Here is a 23,521-nt window from a genome sequence, read left to right as displayed (position 1 = left end):
TATACTTGGAAAAGTCAAGAGTACATCAAAACTACTACAAGAGTTTTGAAAATTACAGTTAATGTTTCAGAAGAAATCTGCTCAGGTTTGCAGGTTATCTTTCCATCAAAAGATGAAAAAAAGCCATCCTAGCCATGCTTCACATTTAATCAGATTCTTCAATATTAATGCATAAAAGCTTTGGAATAAATCAGTCTCAACCAGGAACAGTTTGTGTTAGAAAAAACTAGAGTAAAAGCTAACATTCAATTTTCCACGTTCGGAATGTCTGAGAAAGCATTTTTTGACTATTAAAAAAGTTTATTTAACAAAAAAGTTCAATATGAAAATGCATGACCTGATTTTTATATTGTAGTAAAACAGGTGCTATGAAGGGGACACGTGGAAGCAGTTGGTTTCTTCTGGTGAACACACCCATTGTTTATACTCGTTCCAAGGCTTCTAACATGATGATACTATTTCCTCGAATTACCTGAAAAAAAACAAAAAAACAAACAAACACAGTTTATTTGACATACTGATGAAAGAATTTTCACAAAATTAATGGTTTTTCAGTATTAAAAATCAGTTTGTGAGGCCTTTTTTCAAGCCACAGGATTATTATTATATAATCTTAATTATGACAAGAAGCTACTAAGCCCTTTGTAAAAAAGATGTACGTTTTCTAGATTTAATAAGAGTAACAAGTACTCTTTTGAGATGTCAAGTCCCCATGACTCATTTCATCTTCTAAACTGCAGTACTCAACATGTTCCTCTCGGTCCCAAGGAATCTGTTAAGTCAATAGGATAAATGTACAGAATATGTCAGTTTAGGGGTACAAGATTATTTAGGGAAGAAACCAGGATGGAAGTTGTGAAAAATATGCTTTATGAAGATGGCATTTAGTTGGGTCTTGAAAATGGGGTAGATTTTTGACAGGAAGACCAGAAACTCTAGACAAAACCAAGATGAAAAAGTATAGGGGGATAAGGAAAGACTCCAATTTGAATGCAGTAAAAGGTTATGACAGGAAATGGGAAACAAAGACAGTCTGCACTCAAATCTTAGAAGACTTCAAACACCAATGTTAAGATACTTGGAGGACATCATAAAACCATGTAAGACAGTGAAGTTTCACAGTTGAGGGAATAACCACTGTTCTGGCAATAGAAGAATTGCAGCTTAGAGTCAGGAAGAGAAGTTATAAAGAGCACAGTGCTTAATCAGTAATCATTCTGCAAACGAAGATAAGGAAGGATATTTATGAGCATAGGTGAAATGGCCAGTAACAGTTCAAGAGAGTTAGAATACAAGGGTCAGAAAAATACGTCAAACTAGAAGGCAAGGGGACTTTGAAAATAAGGAGCCCCTGGTGGACTGTAGATCACACTGCAATCACAGATCAGGTCCAGTAGAGCTGGCGAGGTGAAAAGACAGGAGGGGAATGAGAGGAAATACTAGAAATGGAAGCATTCTGATTAGGATTAAAAGTGGAGCTATGCCTGTAGGCAACTGAAGTAAAAATAGCTGTAACTTGTTCTTTTCTCCCCTCATTCTATTTGCTTTATTTATCATATACATTGTTATGGTCTTCCTCGGGAAAATGTCATTTATTTTATTTTATTTATTTTTTTTTTAAATTTTTTTTTTTTTTTTCAACGTTTATTTTATTTTTTGGGACAGAGAGAGACAGAGCATGAACGGGGGAGGGACAGAGAGAGAGGGAGACACAGAATTGGAAACAGGCTCCAGGCTCTGAGCCATCAGCCCAGAGCCTGACGCGGGGCTCGAACTCACGGACCGTGAGATCGTGACCTGGCTGAAGTCGGACGCTTAACCGACTGCGCCACCCAGGCGCCCCTGTCATTTATTTTAAAAAAATTTTTAATATTTACTTTTGAAAGAGAAAGAGAGTGAGCGTGAGTGGGGGAGGGGCAGAGAGCGAGGGAGACAGACTCTGAAGCAGGCTCCAGGCTCTGAGCTGTCAGCACAGAGCCCGATGCAGAGCTCGAACCCACAAACTGCGTGATCATGACCTGAGCCAAAGTCGGACACTTTGAGCCACCCAGGGGCTCTGAGTCATTTCTATGAGGGCAGTTGCAGTATCCCCAGTGCCTAAAGCGGTAGCAGGCACAGAGAGGGCTCAGTAAGTCCCTGTTAAATAAACAAACTTGCATGTGATTACTGCAGCTGACAGATCGGAAAGGAACAATGTCTTGGAGGTGGGAGTCTTGGAGCCTGGCAGATACAAACAGCAATGAGCATGATGAGAAGGTGGCAAAGAAATAAAGAGCAGCATGAAAAAAGAACACTGTCCTGAAAATAGGGACTGAAGGAGCCTATACACTTTTACTCTAAGTTAGGGATAAAAATCTAAACATGCTTATTTAGTTCTCAGAGTTTTAATTCCTGGGTTATTTGCAACAGATGGTGAATATCAGATCTCACTGATCAAAGCATGAAAAACTACTAGCTTTCTTTGCTCTCTGCTAAATGTGTCCATTTCTGCTGACCCCTTTCCCTAGAAGGGGAGGATGGCAGAGAAGTTATTTCATATAACTCAAACGTTCAGATCAGAGGCTTTTGGGGGCATTATTAAAAAACAAAATAACACTGTGTCACTCTCATCAACATTTTCTAAAATGGTAGGTATTGCACACTTCTTTGTCCTCTCACGTAATACACGAAATAAGGCTAGTGAGTGGACACCTTTGTTATATAGTAATTCTCCTCTTTTCTCATTGTGTTTAGGCCTCATTCTCCAAATCAAACTGGAACCATCAGGTCTAGAATTCCATAGTGCTCCTTGTGTGCTTCAAGGCTAGTTTTTGCGAAGTGCTGCAAAGGCTCTTTGTCTCTTGAAAGGGCAGAGCTATCTAATAAAGAATACAAACCTAAAATGGAGCTATAGAACCACAAAGCTAGTAGGAACTCTTGAACTATGCAGCATCTTAATATAATATAGAATTTTTACTACACTCTTAGGGGAACTCTAGGGATGGAGTGGAATCTTGAAGACAGAAGTGAGGCCACTGACAACTCTGGGGATATCTCAGAAGAGGCTAGTTGAGACATCATTAGGTAATTATCCAGTTAACAGATACAGATTACCTCCCCTTCAGAACACACACATTTCTTTTAAGTTTATTTGTTTATTTTGAGAGAGGGAGAGAAAGAGCACAAGTATGGGAGGGGCAGAGAGAAGGAAAGACAGAATCCCAAGCAGGCTCAGCTTTGTCAGCACAGAGCCCAATGCGGGGCTCAAACCCACGAACTGTGAGATCATGACCTGAGCCGAAATCAAGAGTCGGACACTTAATTGACTGAGCCACCCAAGTGCCCTGAACACACACTACTCTAAATATAATAGTATAAAGTCATTTCAATGGCCTCAATGGGTCAATGACTTGAACAAGGGAATAACAAAGGCAATGTTTGGCTTTGCCAAACAACTTGTAAAAACAAAACTAACCTATTTGTTTCCCTTTCAACCTCAGAAAAGCCATCCTTGCATTTTCTCTAGAATGTCTTTTTATTAAGGGCAACTGATAGGTTATCATTATTTCACTTTCCAAGTGCTAATCAGCTGCAAGTATTGCCTACTAACACAAACATGTTTTTGGTCACACAACAAGCATCAGAGGTGGAAGAGCTGATTGCCTAACACAGTAAGTAGGTACTCATTATCTGAATGACTTCAAGATGGCACTGCTTTTAACCAATTTCTGTGTAACAATTAAGGCCATCAAAATTTAGGGGGAAGGGGTGCCTGGGTGGCTAAGTCGGTTAAGCCTACGACTTCGGCTCAGGTCATGATCTTGTAGTTTAGGAGTTCAAGCCCCACGTCCGGGCTCTGTGCTAGCCTGGAGCCTGCTTTGGATTCTGTGTCTCCTCCTCTCTCTGCCCCTCCCATGCTCATGCTCCATCTCTCAATAATAAATAAACGTTAAAAAAAATTTAAAAATTCAGGGGGAAAATTTTGAGACAGATGCATGATCTAGGTTCGATTCCTTCTCTGATAAAATTCCAAGAAGTGTCACACAAATCTCTGAAACCTTGTCTTCCCAAATTAGAGCAGACTTTTAAAAAGTTATTTATTTGAGACAGAGATGGGGGGGGGCAGGGGGGCAGAGACAGAGGGAGAGAAAGTCCCAAGAAGACAGAGCAGAGACTGACTTGAGGCCTGGACTAACGAATCGTGAGATCATGACCTGAGCTGAAATCAAGAGTTAATCGACTGAGTCAGCCACGTGCCCCAGAACTGACTTTTAAACATCAAAGTCGTTATTGAATCTAACAAATCTGTTGAGATATGAACTAAAAATCAAAACTACCCTCTTAGAATCAATATTTCTGAATTTGTAAGAGGAAGGGCTAGAGAAAAATCTTGGGACTATTTAAGAACTGTTTTTAGAAGAAACTAGGTGCTAATGATTTGTCCACAGTTTTATTCATTTTCAATAGAAGTTCAAGGAAAATGTACCTTAAAAGGAAGGTCAATTTGCATAAAACTTGGAGGGGGAGGGGAGTCTCCCCTGTCCCTATCTAGAGACTGACTCTAAGCTGTTTTTCCAGCCCTGACCATCAATGTTTTTCAAATGGAAAAGCATTTGCAAGAAGCACTAACATACACTTTGGAAAGAGTGATTAAAAATTGTGAGGCATGGGGCACTTGAGTGGTTCAGTTGGGTAAGTGTCTGACCCTGATTTCTGCAGTGCAGAGCCTGCTTGGGTTTCTCTTTTCTCTCTCTCTCCCTCCCCTTCCTTCTCCCTCCCTCTCTCTCTCTTTCCTCCTTCTCTCTCTGCCTCTTCCCTGCTCTGGTGTGCCCATACGTGCTCTCTCTCAAAATAAATAAATAAATAAATAAACTTTAAAAAAAAAAAAAAAAAAAGGCAAGGCTAACAATTACGAACTTTTACCACCTTTTAGAGATCTTTATGTTCAGTAATTTGCTAAAGTAGAAGTTGTCCTTTTTAATTTACTTTTCCCAAGAAACCTGGGGCTTACCACTTACTGGGTATATTGTCCTGTGCTGGACAAAGAGTAGAGTTCAAAGTCTGGGTTTTGTTGACAAACATCAAAAACTTTCTCAGTAGCCATACTACCATGCCCTAATGAATACAGAAATGTTTACTCCTACAATTGTTTCTGGGTTTTTTTCCTATTTTCTTTCATGTGAATGGCTGTCACTGTGATCATCCCTTGCAACTTTCACCTTGGCCACTTTTTAAAAAAAAAAAAAAAATCTTTTTTTTAAACATTTATTCATTTTTGAGAGACAGGAGTGTGAGTCAGGGAGGGCCAGAGGGAGACACAGAATCCAAAGCAGGCTTCAGGCTCTGAGCTGTCAGCAGAGTCCAATATGGGGCCTGAACTCACAGACCAGGAGATCATGACCTTGGACGCTTAGCCAACTGAGCCAACCAGGTGCCCCTACCCTGAAGGGCACCTTTAAATTTGGGTGTGACAAGTCAGAAAATCTGGGTTTAATTACACATACAATTAAAATCAAAAAGTATGATTTGGCCTGGCAGATTTGGATCACATGGGCACTTGTTAGATAAAATCTTAAAAAACAAAAATGTAGATTCTATGTAATCTCTACACCTAACGTGGGGAGCAAACTCACAACCCCGAGATCAAGAGTCACATGCTCTTCTGGCTGAGCCAGCCAGGCGCCTCAACAGAACATGCTTAAGAAGATTTTCTGGGAATTCATAAGCATGTTAAAATTGACTATAACGAAGGACTGACTTTGGCCTCTATTATAAAGACTTTGCTAAAGCAAAGTCAAAAATGACTTCTTACTATTGTTTCAATCCAAGTACTTCAGAGTGTTCTGCGTAAGATTCAGATCTAACCTACAGGAATGGAGATTATATCACAGCTGAATGACTGCCATATGTCCAACTAAATGGGAGATGGAAAGTTTAATCTTGCCTGTTATTTTCCTAATTCCATTTTACCCCAAGACTTTAATAGAAGGGAAATTAATCCTTATTCCAAGATAAATACAAAATCTCTAAGAGAAACCTTCTATCTTTACTTACCACCATTCCAATATTGTTCTGTTGCCCACTAGTTGCCATCTCCACACATTCATCTATCACAAGATTCATAAAGGGATCGAACCCCCGCAATATTCCTTGGACATGTCTGCCACCATTTAATTTCACTATAAAATGGGAAAAAGAAGTTTAATAAAACTGACCATTAGATATCAACCGTTCATTAAAAATTAAGTGGAATAAAACTCAGGTACCTGAGATATATAATCCATTATCCTTATTATCTACCAAGCAGTGAGCTAAACATTTCACGTTTAATTCCATGTTTAAACTTACCAAAAAAAAAAAAAGGGGGGGGGGGGGCGCCTGGATGGCTCAATCGGTTGTGTCCGACTTTGGCTCAGGTCATGATCTCATAGTTTGTGAGTTTAAGCCCCGCGTCAGGCTCTGTGCTTACGGCTCAGAGCCTGGAGCTTGCTTCAGATTCTGTGTCTCCCTCTCTGCCTCTCCCCCAATCACACTTGGTCTCTCTCAAAAATAACAACAACAACAAACCCCCCCCAAAAATCCAGGTACGGGAATGGGTGAAATAGATGATGGGGATTAATTAAGGAGTGCACTTGCCATGATGAACACAGGATAATGCATGGAAGTGCTGAATCACTATACTGTACACCTGAAACCAATATAACACTGTATGTTAACTATTTTGGAATTAAAATAAAATTTTAAAGAAAAAAAAACTTACGAAAATCCTATCCAGTAGAATTATCATAACTTTTTATGAGGGAAATGAAGTATAGAGCTTCTTAAGAAACTGGTTCAAGGTTTTACAAGTACTGTGGGCTAGAACTGGAATTCAAAAGGAAGGCTGCTTGCCTTTGAAGCCCTGGTCTTAACTCCTATATACTTCAAGTACTGTACAGGTCAGATTTTTAGTCCAAGTCCTTTGCTTTAAAGGAAAAAAGGTTGATAAATTTTCAAATATCACAAAATAGGAAAATCCCATTAATTTTGTCTAAGTAAGGGAGGGCTTCTAGGAAATAGTACTGTGCAATCTGTTAACTATCAGAAATTAGGGGGGTGCTTAGGTGGCTCAGACAGTGAAGTGTCTGACTCGATTTTGGCTCAGGTCATGATCTCACGGTTCATGGGATTGAGCCCCACAATGGGCTCTGCACTGACAGTGCGGAACCTGCTTGGGATTTTCTCTCTTCTTCTCTTTGCCACTCCCCTATGCACTCTCTCTCTCAAAATAAAAAGACAAACATTAAAAAAGATTAGATAACAAAATTGCTTGTGTAGGATTTCAATAAACCTGCTTAATTAATGGATGTGAATTAGAGGTCCTGTGTGCTGTAAATCTTTATAAAGTTGCTCCAAACATTATATTGCCAAGACACATGCAGAAAGCAACTAACTAAAAACGAAACAAAAGACCCCCAAAAAACTTACATGATAATTTCTTGTCCATAAATCTGAAAAAGCAAAAAGGGGTAAAATTATATAAATGATTAAAAAAAATTTAAGCATAAATAAGCACAAAAGTAGGTACAGTCAATATACTTTGTTAAAATTGGACAATAAAAATGAAATTTAAAATAGCAAACACCTTGTACTGCTGTAAAGGAGGCAGGAATAAAGGGGTACCTCATTTAGCACTTACACAGAGAAATAGAATTTAGGAAGGGGCAAGATAATAAAAATGGAATGGATTTAGAATATATTAATGCACATCAAATGAGCCTTTATCCTGATACGAATTACAAAAACATTCTTGTTGTTCAATACTGACCTAATTTTTGATGACTGGACTTTACTATATTTAAAGATTTCAAAATTATTTTTGGGGCGCCTGGGTGGCTCAGTGAAATGAGCGTGTCTGACTTTGGGTCAGGTCATGATCTCATGGTTTGTGAGTTCAAGCCCTGTATCAGGCTCATGGGTGTCAGCATGAAGCCTAAGCTCTGGATCCTCTGTTCCCCTCCCCGCTCAAAAATAAATAAACATTAAAAAAAAATTTTAAGTTTTAGAGCCCAACATAGGGCTCTAACTCACAACTCCAAGATCAGGTGTTGCATGCTCTACCAACTGAGCCAGCCTGGCGCCCCTTGATGACTGGATTTTATAGCCATAACAAAAACAAAGATGTGTTTAGATTTTGGTTATTAGCAAAACCAAAGCTGTGAGAAAACTAGAAGGTAATAAAACTATATCCAAATCAATAGCTATTTTATATTTGAGACAATAAGGAGCGTTCTTTTATTTAATATTAAGCATCAATCTTAAGTGTTCAAGATATTCCTCAACACTTAAGTATTTTTTAGCAAAATAAATACATATCTTGAAGCTTTAAAAAAAATCTGGATTAAACAGGGAAATTCCATCTCAGCAGGATATTATGAGAATACTAAGCTATGTAGTCAAACCAGTTTTTCCCTCTTCCAGTTACAGGCTACAAAATATGAAATTTCATGCAATTTTAATGCAGAACATATCATGGGAGAATTTAAATATAAATAAGACAGGCCTGACAAAAGGTGTGAGAAGACACACAAATAAAAATATTTAGTATGGTAATTTTATTTTAATATGATATATACAATGCAACATAACATAACACACATTACTTAATCTTTATGATGACTATATAAAGTTATATATTGTTATTACCACCCCTATATAGATGAGGAACTGAGTCTCAGAAAGGTTAAGTAAATTGCCCAAGGTCACAGAGCAGGTGAGACAGTTTAAGCAAATACAAATGGTTCATTTTGGCTGGAGAATAGGGCAAATATTAGTGTGTGTAATATTTGGTGCTTGGATTTCAGATGGAGGAGCTTGAATGCTGGGTCAAGAACTCTGGACTTTACCATGCAGACAGTGATAAATTAGTAAAACAGAGTCCAGTCTTTGGCAAGACTACTGTGGCAGCAATTTTTAAGAGGTGGGAGGGAGAACTGGGTTAGGCCTCGGTATCTTGACCTCCACATTAACATCTGGGGCCAGATAATTCTTTGTTGAAGGATGTCCAGTGCATTGTACAATGTTGAACAACATCCCTGGCCTCTATTCACTAGATGCCTGCTGACAGAACCCGAATTCCTAGCCCCTAGTTAAGAACTACTGAGTTAGGCTAAACCAGGAGGAGGGCATAAAAGAGTAAAAGATGGTATTTATGAGACGGTAAAGGAAAAAAAAAAAAATTGAAGGTCATTTTCGAGGTAGGTCTCAAAGGATTTCACAACACATGAAATGTAGAGATGAGAAAAATATTAAAGCTAGTTTCATCCTCTGAAATTCTCAAATAGGAAATCTAACATTACACGTAGAGAACGACTCTTTTGTTAAAAAATAATCACCATTTTACCAGTTCTTGATAAATCCAGGATACCTGTAAGATTTTATCAGCTCATCAATAAAACAGTAAGTTTCAGATTAGCGTTTTCACAATAATTTTGATTTTTCTTAAAGTTAGGCTTATAATTTTTGCACAAAATGGCTTTGATACAAATGTGCATTTAAATGTAAATATGACCTTTCAATTAAGTCTGACTTCTTTATGGAGCTGGAACTATACAGAGGCCAGATGGCTTTCTCCCAAATTGATCCCTGAAACACTTTTGTATCTGTTGTGTTATCCAACTACTACAAGAATCCTGGCATTACATGGTCTAAACAGGATAGAGACATACTTAGGAGGCATGGAACATGTTAAGTTCAGTCAGGCGTTGTTTGAAGAGATTAAAACTTTAAACTGCGTCTATCTTAAGCAGGAATATCCTGTTTGGAGTTGATTTTACTGGGTGCAGGAAAAAAACCCAAAACCCTAGTCTTCTCTGACAGGAAAAACAAAACAAAACAAAACAAAACAAAACAAAACAAAAACAAGGAAGGTTCTCACACAAATGGTAACAGAGCCAGGTATCAAATGACATTCACATTTAACTTAAGCACAAGAAAGCAAAAGAAAGGAATAGGATTTCCAAATTAAAGCTCAAAGTTGAGGCACCTGAGTGGCCCAGTCGGTTATGCGTGGGACTCTTGATTTCTACTCAGGTCATGATCTCAGTCTCCTAAGATGAAGCCCAGCAGGCTCCTTGGTGCTGGAGTCTGCTTGAGAACCTTTCCCCCTCTGCCCCTCTCCTGCTTACAACTCTCTCAAACAAAACAAAACCTCAGAGACAGCTATAAACTAAAAAACTAAAGTGGCTTTATAGGGCATGCCTGGGTGGCTCAGTAAGCTAAGCATCTCACTCTTGGTTTCAGCTCAGGTCATGATACTAGGGTTGGTGAGCTGGAGGCCCGCCTCTGACTATGAAAGTGCAGAGCCTGCTAGGAGGGATTCTCTCCCTCTCTTTCTGCCCCCCACCCCCGTGCTCACTCTCTCAAAATAAACTTAAAAAAAGTTACTTTTGACTCCTCATACACTATTAAGCACGTCCATTCTGCCCATCTTAGTTCTTTATATATAAATTACTCTCCAGCCACCTTATCTAGAACTTAACGCTATTCAAGATGTTCAACAAAGAATGGCACCCCAGATTTCCAAGCAAAGGAGAAAGAGCATGAGAGTGCGTTGGGAGACGTGGGCTCGGAAGATCCAGCTAGACAGGCGAGAAGACAGTACAGAGGCGCCTTGTCCGTCAGTGGTAACCAAACCATGCAGACCAAGCCTAAACGAGATGTTTGCGCGGGCTTCAGGCACAGGCGCGAGACGCTCCCAGGCTCTCTGCGGCCTCGGCCCGAATACGCACGCCAGGCACACTGGAGGAAATGGAGAAGGACCTAAGTAACTCGAAGCACGGAAAGAAGCTACTACTTAGACGCAGGCCTCTCACATACTTACTTTTTCAACTCGGGAGGGTGAGCTTTGCTCATGATGCTTACTCGGCGAGCTCAAAGATGCCTCCAAACGGAATTCGTGGAGTCCTTCACGCTCCCGCGGTAGGCCCGGCGTTTTGCGTCTGACGTCACCAATCCCGTCAGCCAATCCATTGTTGGCGGATTTCACATTTTACCTCGCGATACTTACGGCTTAGGGGGCGGCCTTAACTCGCCTATCAGACTCGAGCTTTCGGTTGCGTCGCCAGCGATTGGCCAAGAAGGGGTGAGGGGGTGGGGCCTCAAGTTCGCGTCTCAATTCCGTTTCCTCGTGTGTAAGATTGGCTTAATGGTTCAGTTTCTAGCTTTTAGGCGAAACCACTTAATCCCCTTCTTTGTGCATTGTTTCGGTTATCTTCTTCAATATACTAAGTGAATCTAGGTTCTGGAGGAGCAGGCCCTTAATATTTCTTTGGCGTATATTCCTACATATTGTCATGGTAAATTTAGGGTTCAGTAACATCAATTAGAGACCTCTGGACACCAGAGAAGTTGGGTGATTGGCCTCAGTTTCTAAGAACTTTAATCTATAGCGTGGAAGTGTATTCCCTGACAGTCCTGCAATTCTTGTAACAATGTCTCCAGAACCCCACTTAATGTACCTTGCTCCTATATAAAAAACATGAGTAATCTCTGAGACACTCTTGACTTAAAAATCAATTCAAATGTAAAAAGTGATCTCTGACTTGCTCCCAGTTAGGTTATCCAAAACAGAGGAATACACATTTATGGATAAATAAAATTGGTATTACATAAGACTTAGGCCAAAATAGTAAAGCCTTGGTGATTCTAAGTAGGGGAGGGGATGACTGTCCAAAATTCAATTCATTCTTAATTTTCAGGAATGGATCTATTTTAATACTAATGATAGTAAAGACTTAGTTAAACTCATCACATAGTTTGTATTCTTGGTACTCAAAATCCTAGACATTGCATTTTCTCAAGAGGGTTCCTTAACTACCCCTCTACCTCTTGCTGTTACTGTTAAGTTGAAGCTAGAGACCTGAAATGCATATCGACTTTCTTTTTTTTAGCCTTATAGACAGTTTCTTTTTACATTAACGGACTTTAAGTCATAGTGCCTGTCCTCAAAGTTTCTCCCATTTACAATGAACCAGTCCTGCATTTGAACCATAACTCATAACAAATCTTCACTCTTCATGACATTTGAAGAAACTTATTTCACATTACAAGGAGAAGCATCCTAAGAAAGTTATATATTCATTGCCCAGATATATGTCAAGAAACACAGTAGTGGAGGAAAAACTAAACCTTATTTATTTTTTAAAACTGAACCACTAGGAAAATATATCACAGCCTTGAAACACCAAACACAGGCTATATTATCATTTTACATTTTTTTTTTTTTTATTTTATTTTTGGGACAGAGAGAGACAGAGCATGAACGGGGGAGGGGCAGAGAGAGAGGGAGACACAGAATCGGAAACAGGCTCCAGGCTCCGAGCCATCAGCCCAGAGCCTGACGCCGGGCTCGAACTCAACGGACCGCGAGATCGTGACCTGGTTGAAGTCGGACGCTTAACCGACTGCGCCACCCAGGCGTCCCTATATTATCATTTTAAGTAATAAGATGGTAAAAAGACAATAAGGTCCTTATCAAAATGAAAAGGTGCTAGAGCTGGGGCAGGAACACTGCTTGCTGTAAAGGCCCCAGGCAAAAGTGGTATTTGGTAATAGGGGCGGGGTTTGCCCCTCTTTTGCTTTAAAGGAATCACAGCTCACCCCTGAGTTGATTACTTTTTCTCCTTGACCTTCCTGTTGCCAAGAGATTGTCTCGATATGGCTCTGTTATTTCAGGGGCAGAGACAAGCAATGCTGAGTTTAGGATTTCATTCCATTCTGTTCTGTAAAAACCATGTTTTTCCATATCCAGTACTAAATATTTCTCTTAATTAAGAAGGCAACAGTTCCTCCTTCAATGTTCATTCCTGGATACCAGTATATAGTGCAATCAACCCCCCCACTTCCCTTCAAGGGAGAGTATCACTGTAAGATTTTCCTGTCACTCTGCTGCAGACAGTCTCAGGGCCCACCATGGCAGCCAGTGAGACGGAAGGTCTCTCCATACCCAGCGTAACATCGCCTCTCATGTTTTTGCAGGGTCCTCCAGCTGAAAGACGTAATGCATCTTTCGAGAAATGCATATCCACATCTTCATTGGCAGAAACAGATATCCATAAGAACTGTTCAAAGTTCTTATCCAAACTACCTCTCCCAATGCCACATCTTAAATCAATTTCATGCCCTTGTATATAAAATAAAACCAAGCAAAACAAAGACTCAGAAACCTTTTTTCCCTTCTAAATTAGTGACCTCACGGACTTTGTTTTACAGCTTATGGAAAACGATTTAGTGACCCTTCTGGTGAACAGGAGGTTGGCAACAAACAGAAACACCTCTGCTCATACCACCAGATCACAAAAAGGTTAACAGGAAGCTGCCAGCCTGTTGGTACCTGTATGCTAAAGAGAATCTGGTACCTTGGAGGGCTCTGATTTAGTACAAGGGAGATCCCTAGTGCCAGGACAAGCATGTGAAATTTAGGTTATCAAAAACTCTCCTGTGCTATCTCCGACCCAAATTTTAGCACCAGTTTTTTTTCATTTCACTTTCCAGGGTTGAAACATAAAGGAACCAGTGTCCAGAGGCAAGTGACACATGCCTCAAACTTGCTGCCATCCTTAATTTCTTCATAAACTTCATTTTAAAGACCAAAACTCCCTTTTCTCTTTTTAAATAGATTCCTGCTGTCAGCCCAGATGGCCAGTTGCAAAGACTTCTATTTCCCAATGGACAAGAGAGACTCCTTCATCTTCTTGGTCATGGTCGGGATGAGGTGCATGTGGTCATCCACACACTTGGTCACACAACTCTCCAGCTGCCGCTTCACCTGAAGCTCTTTACTTCCCGCATCTATTGAATCTTTGGCTTTGTCATTGCAATGCATGGTACACCGGGCCAGGCGGTCCTGTGGAAGATGGTAGAGAAGGTTGAAAGGCTGGCCTTCATTTACCAAGTGCATACCATGTGCTAGGCCCTCTGCTACATATTTTGGCTTGACAAATACAATCTTGATCAATTAAAGGGACACTATAGTGCAATTAACCCAGATTATCCTGACTGAAATGGAGGGTAGCATGGGAGGGTCCAGACAAAGCATTACAAGACAGAATAAATTATACAGAAGCCCCTCCCAGGAAATGAGAAGTACCCAGTGGCTACTGTTAGTCAGCTATAGTTAAGACTTACACACATTTTGGGGTGCCTGGGTGGCTCAGTTGGTTAAGTGCCTGACTCCTGATTTTGGCTCAGGTCATAATCTCATGGTTGGTGAGATGGAGCCTCTAATGGGTTCTGCGCTGACAGCTTGGAGCCTGCTTGGGATTCTCTCTCTCCCTCTCTCTCCTCCTCTCCCCTGCTTTGGTGCAATCTCTCTCAAAATAAACAGACATTAATAAAAAATTAAAAAAAAGACTTAGAAATATTTTGATTCTTTAATATCTGTCCTTGTAACAGAAAAACACTCAACAAGTATTTATTGAGTATTTACTATGTGCCAGGTACTCTTCTAATGCTGGTGACTATAGCAATGAGTAAAACAGATAAAGTTCTTGCCCTCATTGAACTTATATTCCAGTGAGGAAGATAGACAAAATAAGTGGAGGTTGGATATATGAATCTGGAGATCAGGAGTGAAGTTGGTCTAGTAGGAATTGTCAGGCTATATATGATATTTATAGCAGATATTTATAGCTATGAGACTAGAGAACTAGATCCAAAAGAGAAAAGGTCCAAGGACAGCCCTAGGCACTCTCACGCTCACATGCTGGAGAGGGGAAAGGCAGGAAAGGAGGCCAAGAAAGGATGGGCAGGGAGACAGGTGGAAAACCAGACAGAGGTGTCTTGGTGCCCAACTGAACAAACTATTTCAAGGAGGAGGGGAGTGATCACTGTGTCAGTGATGCAGACAGGTTGAGTAAGATGAGGGATGAGAAAGGACTACTGGATTTAGCTCCATAGAGGGGAGTGGCCAGAGCAGTTCTGGCAGAGTAGAAGAGTAAATCTAATCTAATCAGTAAATCTAAGAGTAAATCTAATTGTAGAGGACTAACAGAAGGAGAAAGTTACACAGCAATTCAAGAATCAAAATTTCAAAGAGGCTATCTACAAAATTAGCTGTAGTTCGGGACCTTGGACTAAGTTATTCCTCACAGTGTCTGTCAGTCATTTTGAAGAATTCTGTATAGCAGAATGTAAAAATTGTATACTAGATACAATTTTTCCCATGCAGACAGAATCTCAGGCTATGAAAAACTGGTTCAGAAGGGGGCTCTGCTTTTCCAACCTGCAGGAAAGTATAGTCATAGGAAGGGAATAAAATGAAGTTGTGGCTACCCTTTTCTCCAGAGACAGATACAGTGGATACCTTTTGCTCTTAGCGACCTCAGAAGGGCTTGTGAGGAGGGCATCAATGAGTCAGCAATACTAATGCTTCATATAAATGACTGCTCTTTAGTGACACAGGAGCTGCCCTTTGGGTATAGCAAACAGGGGGGGTTCTGGGTGGGCAAATCCACAAAATGATGGCAGGATATTGCTCTAATCTGCACCTCTTTTTTTTTTTTTTTGACGTTTATTTATTTTTGAGACAGAGAGAGACAGAGCATGAACGGGGGAAGGGCAGAGAGAGAGGGAGACACAGAATCGGAAGCAGGCTCCAGGCTCCGAGCCATCAGCCCAGAGCCCGACGCGGGGCTCGAACTCACGGACCGTGAGATCGTGACCTGAGCTGAAGTCGGACGCTTAACGGACTGAGCCACCCAGGCGCCCCTAATCTGCACCTGTTTAAGACTAGCCTACTTCACTTTCCTGGGGATTGTACTATTTTAAGAATGAATTAATACATGTTTTAGAAAGCTTTATACTATACACTATATGTATTATATTTTGTGTCTATGGGGGAAAAAGGCTTTTGATCATGAACTCCCTTTTACAACACTGTTTCTATGGGAAATACTTATAGCACTCAACCTCCAGGAGTTTTTCACAAATTTCAAACCCTGTGAAGACTGGCTGGCCACAGGACTGTTCAAATGTTAAAAGAACCAAGACATTAAAGCCAAACACTTATCATCTCCTGCAAAAGGGCAATATCAAGGACCGGAGTCTTCTGTTTGGGCTTTCCTCACCTGGAACTTCTCCAGCTCAGTGGTCACCAGGGCCTGGGCTTGGGCCAGAGGTGCATGGCAGCGTTCAATGCACTGGTGCACCTGCTGCATGGACGCCTGGCTGTCTTCACAACAGTTGGCACTGCACCGGAACATGAGGCCCTGCGGAGGGTGGGCAGAGTGAAGTCAGGTAGGAAAGCCTCTGGGGCAGAGATAACCATGGAGTGCAACAGAGGAGCGCCTACATTTGCACCTCTCCTTCTAACAGACATCAACAACCTAAAACCACAAATGGGAAATTTATCCTCGAAGCCTAGCAGAGTGTTTCGTGGTCTTCTTGCTGCTAGCTCATTGGCACTTGTTGCACAGATGGCTAGGTGGACGAAGAAGGTGGCGGTTGGTCAAGTTGAAGCCAAGTTCTGAAAACCCGGTACCTATATCACAGGGTTCAGAGGTCAGTAACCTAGAAATCTACATTCCACAAGGGGGCCACTGATCCATTAATCAATGACTCCAGAGCACTACAAGAGAAACCCACAATTCAGTAAGGGAGGCAGGACTAACAGCCACATACATTTAGGGGATCAAAGCAGAAATGCATATAAACCAGAGCTGTGTGGAGCGACACAGAAGCAGGTATCACCCGGCCACGGAGGAGGCCAAGCGCTTCTGCCTTTCCGGTGTTTCACCTTGGCCGTGCCCTTTCTGGGTCTCGGCCTCGTCACCTGAGGAAGGGGCCGTTCAAGACAGACAAGCGGGGTAGGCAGAACGCTTCACCCAGGGAGCTTTCTAACTCTGGTCCGGGGTCTAACACCAGCTCCCTCGAGCTGGCCTGGGGCGGGGGAGGGGAGGGAGGGGGGGAACGGCCTTGCGCGTGGTGAGGGATCACAGATTTCAACCTCTCGGCGGAAGCTCCAGGAGTTCTGAGACTAAGAGGTGCTTCTGAGGACGCCGCGGCGACCCCAGGGACACCCCGACTCGAGTCTGCGGGAAGGCGGGCAGCAGCGCGTCGCGGCTGCGGGAAGGGAACTGCGAACCGCTGGAACTCTCCGCCATGGCCCCCGCCCGCTACCTGCATCTTCCGGATGTTCTCTCTCTCCAGACTCTTCACCATGGAGTCCACTGCCTCCTGCACCCGCAGCTGCTGCAGCTCCGCCATGGCGACCCCGCGCTACACCCACATGGACTCTGGCGCTCAGACCCGCCTCCTCGCCGCCTCTTCCAGGGTCACTGTCGCTCTTCCCGGCCCACGCCGCCGCCTGGCGTCGGAGAAGAGGAACTGCATGCCACCCGCCTGCAATCCCAGTGCGACCTCGACCGACCGCGGCTTGCGACCCCGCGCCTCTTGTGCGGTGCTGAGCCTGATCCCTAGTGAGTTCGTGAGAACGCTGGGGCTCCCTGTCTCCTTCCGCTCCCCCCTCCTCCCTCTTTCCCTGTCTTCCTTCGGAGTCTTAAAAAATATTTAATATAATTAACATCCAGATCAAAGCGCAAATTTTAGATGAACAGTTTGAGGAATTTTAACAAACCTTGCACGGTCTAGTCAGTCTCCACCGTTTCTCCTCCTAACCACCACCCTGACCCCAGGCAAACACTGATCTGGGTTCTGTTAGTACAGATGAATTTTACCTTTCTGGAATTTCATACACACACACACACACACACACACACACACACACAGTTGACCTTTGGACAATGTGGGATTAATGTGGCATTAGGGATCCTGACCACCCGCCCCCCCCACTCCCGCCCATGCCCATATAACTTTTGACTTTAAAACTAATAAATAGCCTACTGTTGACCAGAAGCCTTACTGATAACATAAACAGTCAATTAACACATATTTTGAATATTAAATGTATTCTATGCTATATTATAGTAAAGTAAGCTAGAGAAAAGACAGTGTTGTTAGGAAAATCATAAGGAAGTGAAAATACATTTATAGTACTGTATTTACTGAAAAAAATCCCTCTATAAGTGGACTGATGCAGTTCAAACCCATGTTGTTCAGGTGTCAGCTGTACATGTGTACCTCTTATACTGCTTTTTTAAAAAAATTTTTAACGTTTATTCATTTTTGAGACAGAGAGAGACAGAGCATGGATGGGGGAAGGTCAGAGAGAGGGAGATACAGAATCCGAAACAGGCTCCAGGCTCTGAGCTGTCAGCACAGAGCCCGACGCGGGGCTCGAACCCACGGACCGGGAGATCGTGACCTGAGCCGAAGTCGGACGCCCACCCCACCGAGCCACCCAGGTGCCCCACTCCAAGTTTGATATATGGTATTTTTGTTCAAGCATTTTAAAAAATATTCCTACCCTCCCCCCATTTTTTTTTTTTTTTGAGAGAGAGAGCATGTGAACAGGGAAGAGGGGCAGAGAGAGAGAAAAAGAGAGAGAGAGAGAGAGAGTGAGAATCCCAAGCAGGCTCCATGCTCAGCACAGATTGAGGCAGGACTGGATCCCACCATCCTGGGATCATGACCTGAGCTGAAATCAAGACCTGGCTGCTCAACTGACTGACCCACCCAGGCACCCCCTGACCCCTACTTTTTTTGTTCAAACATTTTCTAATTTCTACTTTGAATTCTTCTTTGATTTGGGGATTATTTAGAAATGTATCTCTTAATTTCCAAGCATATGGATTTTTTGGTAAAAATTTATTTTTAAATTTTATTTATTTAAGTAATCTCTCCACCCCACATGGGGCCTGAACTCATGATCTGGAGGTCAAATTACATGCTCCTCTAACGGAGCCACCCAGGTATTTTTAAGGTAACTTTTCCTATCATTTGGAGAGGTGACTGTATTGTGGTTAGCAAACATGCTCTGTATATTTTCCATCTTTTGAAATTTGTTGAAACTTGCTTTATGGCATCAGAAAGACTCGTCTAACTGCATCCTTCCCCACACCATGTGCTCCTCTGTCATGCATTCTCTTAGCATCCTGTACTTGTCTGTGACTATTGCTCACTTGTCCTGTGTTCATTTCTTTAAAAAATTTTTTTTAAACATTTATTTATTTTTGAGACAGAGAGAGACAAAGCATGAACAGGGGAGGGTCAGAGAGAGAGAGATACAGAATCCGAAACAGGCTCCAGGCTCTGAGCTGTCAGCACAGAGCCCGACGCGGGGCTTCAGCTCACGGGCCACGAGATCATGACCTGAGCCGAAGTCGGATGCTTAACCAACTGAGCCACCCAGGCGCCCCCCTGTGTTCATTTCTTTTGCTAGATTAAGACCTCTAGGAGGACAGGGACCATGTTTATCTTTATAAAGATCTTTGCTTAGTATCTGGTGCATACTAACCCCTTTGTAAAGGTTTGTCTAATGAATGAATACATTTATTTCTTTCAACTTTTTTTTTTTTTTTAATTTATTTTTGGGACAGAGAGAGACAGAGCACGAACGGGGGAGGGGCAGAGAGAGAGGGAGACACAGAATCGGAAACAGGCTCCAGGCTCCGAGCCATCAGCCCAGAGCCTGATGCGGGGCTCGAACTCACGGACCGCGAGATCGTGACCTGGCTGAAGTCGGACGCTCAACCGACTGTGCCACCCAGGCGCCCCTGAATGAATACATTTATTTCATTATGGAAGTAATTAATGAAAAATATTTGGAAACCAGACAAAAGCAATAATAAACTAAAAACTTTAAGTCCATAAATACTACCTCACTATTTTAAATGCCATTGTTGGCATTTTTCTTAAAGTTTTTGGATTAAACATGATAAACATAGATCAGCTGAAGGTAAGCAGGCTAGGCCTCATATGGCAGCTCCATGACTTCAGTTCAGTTCTGTTGCTCCATCATCTCTAAGGGCCACACCCTCACCCACATGGTTTTGATTGATTACTTTCCAGTCTTTTTCCCTATGTGGATATATTTTTCTTAAACACTGGAGTAATAAAATATATATCCAGTACTATGATATCTTGTTTTCAAATGGTAAGTACTTTAGGGACACCTGGCTGGGTCAGTCGGTTAAGCGTCTGACTTTGGCTCAGGTTATGGTGTCCGGGTTTGTGAGTTTGAGCCCTGCATCAGGCTCTGTGCTGACAACTCAGAGCCTGGAGCCTGCTTGGGATTCTGTCTTCCTTACTCTCTGCCCCTCCCCCGCTCATGCTGGGTCTTTCTCTGTCTCTCAAAAAATGAATAAACATTTAAAAAAATATTATTTTTACTATTAGGTGCTTTCCCCACAAAGACTTAAGGCCATGTAACTGCCCAGATAATATTATTTGGACACAAGTCAGCATGCAAAAGCTCGCTACATGGCAGGAGCTGGTGCTATGCATTTCTCTTTTCATTCTGACAGGTTGGCCCGCCTATAATCACCGCCGTGCCCAGATTGCCTTAATAACAGCCTTGCCTTGCCCCACTTCCTGAGCAGATGCATTCCTGCCTCCTCTGATCATAGAATGCTATTCTGATTCTCGAGGGCGTGGCCCATCCTAGTTTAGTACCTGCTTGCTGGGGACCCACCCTGGGTCACTCATCTTTGGTACCAACAATCTGATTGCTACCATGGGATTTTTTTTTTCGTTTTCTTCTCAGCAACTTCAACTTGAAGAAAACACTCTCCTAACTCACTTCTGCTCTCCTGCCCACGTAAAGCTCTCTAAGGCTTAACAATTATCTTTCTGTCTGTAAGTTTAGGAAAGCAGGTAAACTGGTGTGTGGCAGGTTTAATGGGGTTGCTAGAGTACACAAAGTATTTCTGATAGAAGTATCCTGGTAACATGTTTATAGTAGTTAATCATGAGGATCTGCTGTTAATCTCTCCATATATTTGTGTGCACACATGCACATAAACTCACATGCAAATATACACACACATGCACTGTCTAGAGTGTATAGTGTTCTATAATTGTTACTTTGTTATCAGGGATACTTTTGGTTCACTTTTCACTTGATTCTTTTGAGCACAACAATGAAGTGGAAAAGAAGTTTAAGGATTGGGGCACCTGGGTGGCTTAGTCGGTTAAGCGTCCGATTTCGGCTCAGGTCATGATCTCATGGTTCGTGAGTTTGAGCCCTGCGTTGGGCTCTGTGCTGACATCTCAGAGCCTGGAGCCTGCTTTGAATTCTGTGTCTCCCTCTCTGTCTGGCCATTCCTCTCTCTCTCTCTCTCTCTCTCTCTCTCTCTCAAAAGCCAATAAACATTAAAAAAAAAAAAAGAAAAGTTTAAGGATGGACATTGGAGTCACTTTTCCTCTTTTTTTAAGTTTATTTATTTTGAAAGAGAGAGAAAGCACAAGTGGGGAAGGGGCAGAGAGAGAGAGAGAGAGAGAGAGAATCCCAAGCAGGTTCCGCACCACCAGTGCAGAGCTTGATGCATGGCTCAAACCCATGAACCCCGAGATCATGACCTGAGCTGAGATCATGACACTTAACCAACTGAGCCACCCAGGCGCCTCTGGAGTTGCTTTTCCTCTTAAGGAGAGATCTGTGACTGGAGCCTAAGCCTCTCAATGAGGGTGGGTCCTGCATTGTATTTTTTGTTCCTTAGTGACCATTGACTTTCTGAAGAGAGAAGTGACATTTACTGAATACTTGGTATTTGCCTAATAACCACTTTGGTCCCTTGGGACCAAAGACCTTGGGTTACTTGTTCAAAGACCTTGGGTTACTTGTTTCATTTCTCCAAAAACGGTGCCCTTTCTGGGTTGTTCTGAGGAGTAAATGAAATAACCACGTGATTGGCCCTGGCACCTATTGGGTAGTAAATAGTTCATTTATGCACAAAAGGTTGTGTGTTAATCAGTTGATAAAAATGTGACCACAGGTTTGCAGGAACCCTGTATCTCCCTGTTTTCCCTGTACTTTCCCTTGGAGCAGTTCAGTATTCGCTAATTCAGTGCTCATGGCAAATTTATACAACTATGTGAATAATGAGAATAGATTATACTTTGCCTCACCCACGATAGTGGACTTCTGCTTATGAAGATTCAGAAGTGCCTAAGAAGGTTTGAGTGCTGAGCTAGGCAGCTAGAGAACATCTCAAGCAAGGCATCAATGTTCCAAGAGGCTGCAGCTTGGACCCTGGGGGCAGGCCCTGCCTTGGCCTCCAGCATTTGGTTGACAAGGCTCAGAGCGGAGCTCTCTCCCCTCGGCACCCTGTTGTCCAGGCACCGGTATTAGGTTGCTGCCTGCTTCCCCAGCCCAGAGGTGCCTGTAGAAACTTATAGTTTAAGCTTGATGTCACTGGATACGCCTGCTTCTAGGGGCAGGATGAACTCTTCAGGCACTTCTGGGGCCAGGTTCAGGTGGCTGTTTTGGGGTCAGGCTGAGTGGGAGCAGAGAGGACTGTTTACCTTGCAGCTGAAGCAGAGAAGCAGGAAAGAGACTGAATCTTATTAGCAGGGTCAGGGGATGAGGAAGGAGTGGGAGAGGCAGGCAGGGCCATCCCACGTCAGCCTGCAGGATGTGTAAAGGAGCTTTGAATTTATTCTAAATGCAACAGTGCCTGTCCTCATTGTATGACTTTGGGACCACCAAGCATATTTGATCCGATCACTGTAACTATGTTAATAAAGACACTTCCACAAACTTGCAAATTTTGTAACAGTTTAAGATACATTGACACATTTGCAAAGTTGTTTTGAAGGTGGAAATAGTTATAATTGTGTTCGTCTTTCTACTTTTCAGTATTTTGTCAAGTTTTCTTTAAGGATCATGTACTGCTTTTGTAAATGTGGTAAGAAAGGGGCGCCTGGGTGGCTCAGTCGGTTAAGCATTCGACCTTGGCTCAGGTCACGATCTCACGGTTTGTGAGTTCCAGCCCTGCGTCGGGCTCTGTGCTGACAGTTTGGAACTCAGTGCCTGCTTCAGATTCTGTGTCTCTGTCTCTCTCTAATCCTCCCCTGCTCTTGCTCTGTCTCTCTCTCAAAAATAAATAAACATTAAAAAAATTTTTAATGTGGTAAGAAAAAAGAGAGCCCTGACTGGAAAACTCCCTGGGCTGAGGGCTGAGGTCCGGAGATGTCAGATGTGGAGCTTCCACCCCTGGTGCAGACCATTTCCTCAAGCAGGTCACAGCCTGAGAGGTTGCAGGCTACCAACCCTTCCCTGTCCTCTGCTAGCTCATGGCCCCACACCCATACCCAGGCCAATTTCTCTTGGCTTTCTGCCTAGTTTGACAGGATAAGCAAGATCCATTCCCAAGAATGGGTACTGAATTTTACAAAATTATTTTTCTGCATTTATTAAGATGATCACATGGCTTTTTTCCCCTCAACCTATTAATGTAATAAATTGTGTTACTAATATTTATAATGTAGAATTGTCTTTACCTTCTTCAGCTAAATCACTCTTGGTTGTGGTATGTAATTCTTTTTAATACTGCTGGCTTCAATTTGCTGATGTTTTATTTAGGATTAAAAACTATTGTTTGTAAATGAGTGGCCTCATGGAGATGTAATATATGGCATGATGACTATAGCTGATAGTACTGTA

General features: G+C 42.3%; 2 protein-coding genes across 3 annotated transcripts; both read right to left on the bottom strand.

Moving 5' to 3' along the window:
• Nucleotides 1-126: 126 nt before the first annotated feature.
• Nucleotides 127-10,969, bottom strand: SNRPG (small nuclear ribonucleoprotein polypeptide G). Of its 2 annotated transcripts, XM_058683792.1 has the most exons (4): nt 10,841-10,969; nt 7,447-7,469; nt 6,034-6,158; nt 127-472 (listed from the first exon to the last, which is right to left on the bottom strand). In XM_058683792.1, exons 1-4 carry the CDS (start codon nt 10,870-10,872, stop codon nt 422-424), a joined length of 231 nt encoding a protein of 76 aa, XP_058539775.1. In that variant the 5' UTR covers nt 10,873-10,969; the 3' UTR covers nt 127-421. The 2 variants fall into 2 exon arrangements, with proteins under 2 accessions (XP_058539775.1, XP_058539776.1); XM_058683793.1 differs by lacking the exon at nt 7,447-7,469 and having other exon boundaries at nt 10,841-10,947.
• Nucleotides 10,970-13,658: 2,689 nt separating this feature from the next.
• On the bottom strand, nt 13,659-17,311 carry FAM136A (family with sequence similarity 136 member A). The gene is made up of 3 exons (XM_058683790.1): nt 17,137-17,311; nt 16,086-16,226; nt 13,659-13,864 (listed from the first exon to the last, which is right to left on the bottom strand). The coding sequence occupies exons 1-3, from the start codon at nt 17,221-17,223 to the stop codon at nt 13,676-13,678; spliced, it is 417 nt and encodes a 138-aa protein (XP_058539773.1). The 5' UTR covers nt 17,224-17,311; the 3' UTR covers nt 13,659-13,675.
• Nucleotides 17,312-23,521: the final 6,210 nt, after the last annotated feature.

This window comes from Neofelis nebulosa, chromosome 9 (genome assembly GCF_028018385.1).
Source record: "Neofelis nebulosa isolate mNeoNeb1 chromosome 9, mNeoNeb1.pri, whole genome shotgun sequence".
In the NCBI taxonomy this organism is placed as follows: Eukaryota; Metazoa; Chordata; class Mammalia; order Carnivora; family Felidae; genus Neofelis; species Neofelis nebulosa.
This window is presented reverse-complemented; position numbering and strand designations above follow the sequence as displayed.

Coding starts and splice junctions, on each gene's coding strand:
- SNRPG (XM_058683792.1), bottom strand. CDS start 10,872: ATGAGCAAAGCTCACCCTCCCGAGTTGAAAAA. Junction 6,159..7,446: donor TATGGACAAGAAATTATCAT/GTAAGTTTTTTG, acceptor CCCATTTTATAG/TGAAATTAAATGGTGGCAGA. Junction 473..6,033: donor AGAACAATATTGGAATGGTG/GTAAGTAAAGAT, acceptor GTTTTTTTTCAG/GTAATTCGAGGAAATAGTAT.
- FAM136A (XM_058683790.1), bottom strand. CDS start 17,223: ATGGCGGAGCTGCAGCAGCTGCGGGTGCAGGAGGCAGTGGACTCCATG. Junction 16,227..17,136: donor AGAACATCCGGAAGATGCAG/GTAGCGGGCGGG, acceptor CACCCTCCGCAG/GGCCTCATGTTCCGGTGCAG. Junction 13,865..16,085: donor CTGAGCTGGAGAAGTTCCAG/GTGAGGAAAGCC, acceptor CATCTTCCACAG/GACCGCCTGGCCCGGTGTAC.